The sequence below is a fragment of the Saccopteryx leptura genome, chromosome 1 (genome assembly GCF_036850995.1).
Source record: "Saccopteryx leptura isolate mSacLep1 chromosome 1, mSacLep1_pri_phased_curated, whole genome shotgun sequence".
Classification (NCBI taxonomy): Eukaryota; Metazoa; Chordata; class Mammalia; order Chiroptera; family Emballonuridae; genus Saccopteryx; species Saccopteryx leptura.
The window spans coordinates 278,808,060-278,816,615 of NC_089503.1; the positions used below are offsets into that span (position 1 = coordinate 278,808,060).

General features: G+C 39.1%; 1 protein-coding gene across 1 annotated transcript; it reads left to right on the top strand.

Moving 5' to 3' along the window:
• Positions 1-881: 881 nt before the first annotated feature.
• KCNJ8 (potassium inwardly rectifying channel subfamily J member 8) lies at positions 882-7,379 on the top strand. The gene is made up of 3 exons (XM_066354676.1): positions 882-1,174; positions 2,012-2,455; positions 5,708-7,379. Exons 2-3 carry the CDS (start codon positions 2,082-2,084, stop codon positions 6,606-6,608), a joined length of 1,275 nt encoding a protein of 424 aa, XP_066210773.1. The 5' UTR covers positions 882-1,174; positions 2,012-2,081; the 3' UTR covers positions 6,609-7,379.
• The last annotated feature ends 1,177 nt before the right edge of the window (positions 7,380-8,556 follow it).

An 8,556-nucleotide genomic window follows, 5' to 3' on the forward strand; every position in this document is an offset into this window, starting at 1 on the left:
GAAATTTCCAGGAATTAAAGTTTCCATTAAAACAAACGCCAAACCAGGAGACTTGAACTGTGGAGGAGGCCATTTGTCTTTGCTGGCTTTTTTTCAAAACGCTATAGAAAGATATTTACTGTATAACCTTTCTCCTACGCAATTGCTCTGTTTAATCATGCAGACCATCTCTAGTCAATATGGTAAAGTTACAACAGCTCAGAAGGCAATCAAGTACTGAGAATGACCATTTGAGTTTCAAAGTATTAACAGAGGTACCTATTTGGGGGTAAATTTGTCATCGGAAGACACTTCCAGCGGTCCTCCCCCCCCCACTTGGTGTGTGTGTGTGTCTGTGTGTCTGTGTGTGTCTGTGTAATTTCCTGAGAACTAGATGATTTGGCTGGTGAAGAAATAGTTTGCTATGATGATTCTCAGAATATCTTCCACCTGTGTCATCTTTATATATGGAAATTTAATTTAATGTGCCTACACACAGCTCATAAGCCTCAAAAGACTATTTTTCTTATCTCTGTATCTAATTTTATTTAATCTTAAGTAGTCCAGTTATTTACCAAGATTATATATATCTTTACGTCAGTGAACTCAGACTCAAAAGTTCTCTCCCCTGAGCAGGGAGCCTTTTAAAGACGAGCCTGTTACAAGGGCGGTCGGGGGTCACAGCTACTGGAAAACAAAGCTAGTTCTACAGGTCCCGCCCTCCCCCCTCACATCTCCCTCCTCCCTCAGGCCTACCTCCCCCGGACGCACCCACCCACACCCACACTCCGACCGCCCCCCCTCTTCTCCGGCCCCCACTTGGCAACCTCAGCGGCCTCAGAGGTCTGGCGCGCTTCAAAGCCCGAACTGAGAGGCTGATTTGTGGAGCAGCATCTCCAAGCTCCTCTCCCCTCAGCCCCTCCTCCTCCCACTACAGAAGCCAAGGGAGTAGAGCTGAGCAGGGGGAGGGGAAGATCTACACCCATAACCCGTCCTCCAGCCCTTTCCACGTTCAGATTAAATTTCACCTTTTATTATTTTAACTCCTCTTCCTAGGACACGCGTCCCCCGGATCTGTCCCTCCCGCATAGGCGATCCTGGCTTCCGCGCGCCAAGATGGGAGCGCGAGGGACCTGCGCGCGGTCCGCCGGCTTGTGCGGGGAGGTGCAGCCGCCGCACCCGCTGCCGGGAGTCTGTAAGTTTCAACTCTCCTCCTGGGGAGCGGAGGGGTAGGCTGTCTGCGTCCTTGCAAACGATTTAAAATGCAAAACATAGCAGAGGTCTGGAGCGTTGGATGGACTTCGAAGCACGCTCTTTTAGCTCTATCCGCAGCCCACCGGCTATTTTCCGGGTTTTCTTGCAGCTTATATGTTTGATTCCTTCGTTGCAAAGTTTTCAATTTATAATATTATGCGTTCCAATGGAAAGTATTTTAAAGTGAGACCTCAGACTTCTTTCAAATTTAAAGTATTTGCTCATGATTTTCACGTTACATAGCATATCATTATTTTGCCAAATTACACTAAACGTTATTTATACTGCGCAAGAGGGCACGGCCTTTTCTTTGCCTACTTCTAAAAATAACGAAGGAAGAGTTTCCCCTCTTTGCTTTTCATGTTGCTGTACCATGTAAATACTCTGGTAAATAGATCGCGATACCTAACTGACCTTAATTTTCGTTATAGACGCCACCACGTGCTTGTATGCTTGCACTAATCTACAGACGCAGTTAATCTCGGAGAATTGTCATTGAGCCTGCTGTTTACAGGAAGGCTTCTATTTTTGCTTAACTAAGGTTTATTATACCTATATGTGTTCAAAATGAGGACAATTGAAACAGTTATGGTTCAGACCAAATAAATTCTCTGGGATCCCAGAACGGAAGCACAAACTAAATTCGTGTTTAGATTAATAAAATCCTACTGTTAATTTTGCATGTCACCTCGAATAGTATTGAAATAGCCCTAAATGTCAGGCCTGGAAAGGTAAGGAAATTGAGGGCGGGGTGTTAATCATCGTTTCCCTCGTGCAGGAGGACGGGTCTCTGGAAAAGGAGCGGCAGGTGAGAGACAGGTGGTTAGGCTGGCTATGGTGACAGGACGATGTTGGCTAGAAAGAGCATCATCCCGGAGGAGTATGTGCTGGCGCGCATCGCGGCGGAGAACCTGCGCAAACCGCGCATCCGAGACCGCCTCCCCAAAGCCCGCTTTATCGCCAAGAGCGGGGCCTGCAATCTGGCGCACAAGAACATCCGTGAGCAAGGCCGATTCCTCCAGGACATCTTCACTACCTTGGTGGACCTGAAATGGCGCCACACGCTGGTCATCTTTACCATGTCGTTCCTCTGCAGCTGGCTGCTCTTCGCCATCATGTGGTGGCTGGTGGCCTTTGCCCACGGAGACATCTATGCTTACATGGAGAAAAGTGGAATGGAGAAAAGTGGTTTGGAGTCCACTGTGTGTGTGACTAATGTCAGGTAAGTATGCAGTGGGATGAAGTAGTGGTCGAAAATAGTATAGAAAAAAATATATTGAACTGATCTTTTATCACTCCATTTTGTTTAAAGTGAAATGAAGGGTTTGTTTTAATACCTTTACAAGCAAAGAAGTTGATCTAACATGTTAAAATTTTTATTTTAATACAACTTGATGGATGAGGCATCTCCAAAAATGTGCAGCTTCAATCCTTTGGACTAGCCTTAGAAGGACTGTACCAGTTATTTTAAAAAATGGTTGTAGCTCAAAGGATGCCACAAAGTGACTTTTGAAAGTACACATTTATTTTTCAGTATGAAAACGCTGCTGTCCATAGTTCCAGTGTTCACAAGTAAATATCTCTGATCAGAAAGAAATGTTGCTCAAATGCTAGTTATATATTTCCATGATTTTTCTTACTCATGGCATTTTTTTTTTTGAAATAATGAGAAAAAATGGGAAAACAGAGATGGGAAGCTGTCCTAGATTTAAAATCCATTAAGTGACATAAATAAACATAAGCTCCTCTTTATCAAGAATATTTTAAATAGCTAATTGCTTGCTTTGGATTCCAAAATCAAAAGTGATGCTAAGATTTAGAACTACAAAAACTTAATTTTTCATGGAAATTAGTTCAAATTTCTCATGGAAGAGATTATGGAGAGGCAACTTGATGTTGTGGTTTTCTTCAAAAGTTTTAATAGGATAGGAACAAGATACTTTTTAGATTGCCTAATTTTTGCTTCTTTCTCTTATAAGTATTTCAAAGGTACTTGATTATAGTGAACTTGATTATAGTGATTCTTCTCTCGTATTTTTACGTGGCCTAAAAACATTTAGGTGGGGTGATCTGTTTCTTACTTTTTTTGTTGGAAGATGGAAAGATTTATGTCAGTTTTTAAAAAAAAAATGTTCACCCTGAAGCAAAACAATAGTATTATACTAGAGACTTTCCCAGGATGTTTTATGAATGATATTTCAAATTTGCATAATGCATTAAGCAAAGTAAAGCACCATTCTGCTAGGAGACTATAAAGAATGAGACCTTTACTGACCCTGAAATCTTATGAAACTAGCATGCCACTGCAAGCAGCAGAAACCCAGACTGTGTACTTGTTCATGCTTCCAGTTCCAAAGTGCCTACCAAGGAGGGGAGTGTGTGCGGGATCACATGCCACAGAGTGCAGCTTAAATTTGAGAAAAGAAACTATATGGAATTGATCCGTGGCCTTTAGCATGGTGTAGATATTTTCTTATTTTAAACTTGTCACAAACATTTGTCTGAAAGAAAATAAACACAAAAAATATGAGATCGTCAGTACATCAGATATAAAGGAAACAATGAAAATAAATTAACAGGTATTTGTAGGTCAAATATCATCATTTTATTTCTTTTTAGGACATTTTTGGGCATTTATATTGGTGAATCATTTTTATATTAAGATATGTTTTTAATAAATATGCAGGAGACACATAAAAAAGATTTTAAAAGTGTAAATGATAAACCTTGAAAAAAATGACAGATTTTATTTATAAGACAAATATATTTATTGGCTTTTCCTGTAAAAAAAAATAATAAGTCTTTAGGCAATTTTTAAAAGATATATCATCAAAAGTGACATCTTCTCAATGACTTTTTTTAAAAAGAATTTCATAGAGTGCACTGGTTATTAAAAAAAAGTTTTATTGCTAGCTCTCATTTTTCAATAAGATGTGTTCTGAAGTATATTATTCCCCAGATGCAGTCCTGATGGTGTGAACGTTAAGTTCAGTATGAGAAATGGTGTCAAAAATATGAGAAAAAGTTGATTTTATCAGCATAACAATTTTAGCATTTTAAATTGCTCTTCTTACCTAAAAAATTATTTGACATCTCTAAGAAAAATCTAACTGCTTTTATTTTAATGTTATGATACAATTTATACTTTTATCTCAATATATAGTTTAATAATAACAAACCATACATGATAAAAATTTTGATTCAAAATATAGAAACAGAAGAATTTTTGTTCTCTCCCAAAGTGAGTTTAAAAGATAACTAATGACATTTATAAGTCTTTGCATTTCCTTCTTTCATGAGTCCATTGTTTCACCATGCCATCAAAATTAGAAACAATGTATTGTGATGCATGCTCACTAGTATATCCAAATAACATTTTACCATTCTTGTTTCAGAATGGCTCACTTTTCCTTTCATGTGCAATAGCTCTCTAACATGAGTCAGAAAATAAATCAACATATTTTCTCTATTATTCAGCCTAACTTCTTCTGTAGCAGAACAAACAAGCAGCTAAACACTTCCATCTCTGCAGGTCGTTCAGCATGACAGGTGTCCCTAAAAGGCTGGATCTTGCACCATGTAAATGTTTAGAATGAAATTATTTCATAAGATAAACAGTATACATAATATTCACAATTTGCAAAGCCTTCCTGAGAACATCCTGACACTTGTTGACCCCTTTCCTTTGCCCCTTTCAGGGCACTAGGCCAGAATTGACAGGATTCAAGTTCCTGTAAATTCTCTGTTCCTGTTACAGTCATCTACTCATCTCTGCTTCAGTTTCTTCCTTTAATAGCTTCAGCATTCTCTAAAGAAGACCTTTTTCTTTCTAAATCGCAAAACCTTCTTTTTAACATTAAAAATGCTACTTTTTAAAACACCAGTGGTTTGTATCACTTTTTAGCACTGTGCTTTCTGTAGATGAGGTACACAATGAGTGTTAGCTAATGAATATGAATTAAAGGTTGTGAATAAGTACACTTCTTATTCAGTACCTTTCATATGACTCAAGTCACCTCAACACAGACATGCAATAAATAATAAACAGCTACCTGGTAGAAATGTTCTCAAAATAAACTATGCCTTTGTGAAAGTAAATTATTTCACAAAGGGAAATATGCCTATAAGCATAAATATCTATATTTATTATTTTAAAGTTTTCACACAAGTATATCCATTATTACATGACCTAGAAAACATTAATAGTATTGTATCCTAGATGTCTGGAGGTAGATAAATGCAGAAAAGAGAGTGAACACCAGTTCTTGTGTTTGGAATGAGGCATTTGACAAGTTAAGATGCCTAGTCTTTCCAAAGGCATCTAATCACCTTTGAAGGAAGAAAATAAACAAATTCAGTTGGGACAGTTCATCCTAGAAAAATAGTGTTTTTGACCCTGAACAAAATTTTGCATGGCATGTTAGTTTATTATTCAAAATCTGATGGCATTGTTTTCTGATATTATTTCTTACAGGTCTTTTGCCTCTGCTTTTCTCTTCTCCATTGAGGTTCAAGTGACAATTGGATTTGGAGGGAGAATGATGACAGAGGAATGCCCTCTGGCCATCACAGTTTTGATTCTTCAGAACATTGTGGGTTTGATCATCAATGCAGTCATGTTGGGCTGCATTTTCATGAAAACAGCTCAGGCTCACAGAAGGGCAGAAACGTTGATTTTTAGTCGCCATGCTGTGATTGCTGTCCGAAATGGCAAGCTGTGCTTTATGTTCCGAGTGGGCGACCTGAGGAAAAGCATGATTATTAGTGCCTCTGTACGCATCCAGGTGGTCAAGAAAACAACAACCCCTGAAGGGGAGGTGGTGCCGATCCACCAGCTGGACATTCCTGTGGATAACCCCATTGAGAGTAACAACATTTTTCTGGTGGCCCCTTTGATCATCTGCCATGTGATTGACAAGCGCAGCCCCTTGTATGATATCTCAGCTACTGACCTCGCCAATCAAGACCTGGAGGTCATAGTGATTCTGGAAGGAGTGGTCGAAACTACTGGCATTACCACACAAGCAAGAACCTCCTACATCGCCGAGGAGATCCAGTGGGGCCATCGCTTTGTGTCTATTGTGACCGAGGAGGAAGGAGTGTATTCTGTGGATTACTCCAAATTTGGCAACACTGTTAAAGTAGCTGCTCCGAGGTGCAGTGCCCGAGAGCTAGACGAGAAGCCTTCCATCCTCATTCAGACCCTCCAGAAGAGCGAACTCTCCCATCAGAACTCTCTGAGGAAGCGTAACTCCATGAGGAGAAATAACTCCATGCGGAGGAACAACTCCATGCGGAGGAACAACTCGTCCCTCATCGTGCCAAAAGTACAATTTATGACTCCAGAAGGAAATCAGAATACATCAGAATCATGACAGCAAGACAGCACCAAGAAAGGCTTTTTGTCAAGTGCTGATGCTTGCTTTATGCAGGGAACTGTCAGACTGTCCCAGTCATTTGTCCTTCTACATCTTAATGCACTCAATGATATTCATACTCAAACAGCAGCACTTTCTTTATCAATAAAACAGCAACACACAAGGTGGAGGATTTGTGGCTTACACTTGTTTCGTATGTGCAATATTTGCAGTGATATGCTTATGTGTAGAAAATAATGTAATTGAAACACAATTACATTAATTGTACTGGACCTTGAATATAAAAGGTGGCCAAGGAATGATTTTGTTTAAAATGCTTAGTGGATAAAACCAAGGATCTCTCTTTCTATTGTTCACTTTGGAAAAAAATATAGAATAGTTGGGGGGAGAGAAAACAAAACTGTAGTAGCATCTTTCGTATATCACCTAACATGCTGCCTCTTCCTTTTCCCTGATACTACATCTGTTAAAAAAATAAAAAATAAAAAAAGGCACAAGGCAAAAACTGCTTAGCTCTGTCTGCTTCTAAGCAGATTCTGTTCATTCACGTGGCCCTTCACAATGACCACTGGAGGGTTCCTGGTCCTCCTCAGGGCAGCCTGTTGGCAAAACTAAGCAAGGAGCTTAGGAGAAGAGCTGAGAGTATTTCTGTCTCATTTTAGGACTGGATGCCCAACAGGGACAGTCGTTTCCTTCACATTCTCACTTCTTAAGATCTTCCACAGGGAAATGCTGTACTGACAATTTTATTAAAATATTTTCTTTGTATTCACTGTGGTTTGGTGATTTCTTTCTCAAAATTATCTCTGGTTAAATCTCAAGGAAAAAACATTTTAGAGGCATATGAAAGAAATGTCATACAATGATAACGCCTCTGAGATCTCTTTCTCTCTGAGGGTCCCCCTCTTTGAGATCTGTTTTCCAAGAAAGCTACACTTTGTTTCATTTTTATTTCATTTCATTCCATGCTCTAAAACAGGGGTCCCCAAACTTTTTACACAGGGGGCCAGTTCACTGTCCCTCAGACCGTTGGAGGGCCAGACTATAAAAAAAACTATGAACAAATCCCTATGCGCACTGCACATATCTTATTTTAAAGTAAAAAAACAAAACGGGAACAAATACAATATTTAAAATAAAGAACAAGTAAATTTAAACCAAACTGACCAGTATTTCATTGGGAACTATGCTCCTCTCACTGACCACCAATGAAAGAGGTGCCTCTTCTGGAAGTGTGGTGGGGGCCGGATAAATGGCCTCAGGGGGCCGCATGCGGCCCGCGAGCCGTAGTTTGGGGACCCCTGCTATAAAATGTTCTCTGGGTTTTTCTATATGGGCCTGATGTGTCATGGAAATCCTGTACATTTTTTTTTAATTCTCCTACCTTTCATCTTAAAACTACATCTTCCCAGTAATATCGAATTCAGGCTGGATATAGATAGATTTAGTGTTATCTCAGTTGCTAAAGTGAGATTTTTCTATCACAGCTGTATTTAATCATCCTTAACTCCTTGCATCTTCAGGGAGATATAGGGCACAGAGAAAAGTACGAGGCTAATCAGCTGTGGGTTTATTCTAAATTCTTATATTTCACATGAGTAAACATTAGAAAGCTGAACTCTTACATAGCTTTTTACACAGATTTTTGATTTTGTATTTCTTTTCATTTATGAAAATTCATATAAAAAGGTAATCATACATATATTCAAATCTATTCTTAAGCAAAAGACTTGTGATTCTAACCTGAATAATGGAAATTATTTGTCAGGTTACTGAATTCATCATTTCTAAAGACTTCTAACCACTTCCTGAAAGTTCAGGCTCATATATATAAAACAGGTAGGTGAAAATCTGCTTGGATACCTAATATGCATTTAAAACTTAGGGTGTCTAAAACCATCTGCTTCATTTCCAGTAACAAGGCCTTGTTCCTCTCACCAACCTT

Excerpts from the sequence above, each read along its gene's own strand:
- KCNJ8 (XM_066354676.1), top strand. The coding sequence starts at position 2,082 with ATGTTGGCTAGAAAGAGCATCATCCCGGAGGAGTATGTGCTGGCGCGC. Across the intron at positions 2,456-5,707 it reads GTGTGTGTGACTAATGTCAG|GTCTTTTGCCTCTGCTTTTC; the intron begins GTAAGTATGCAG and ends TATTTCTTACAG.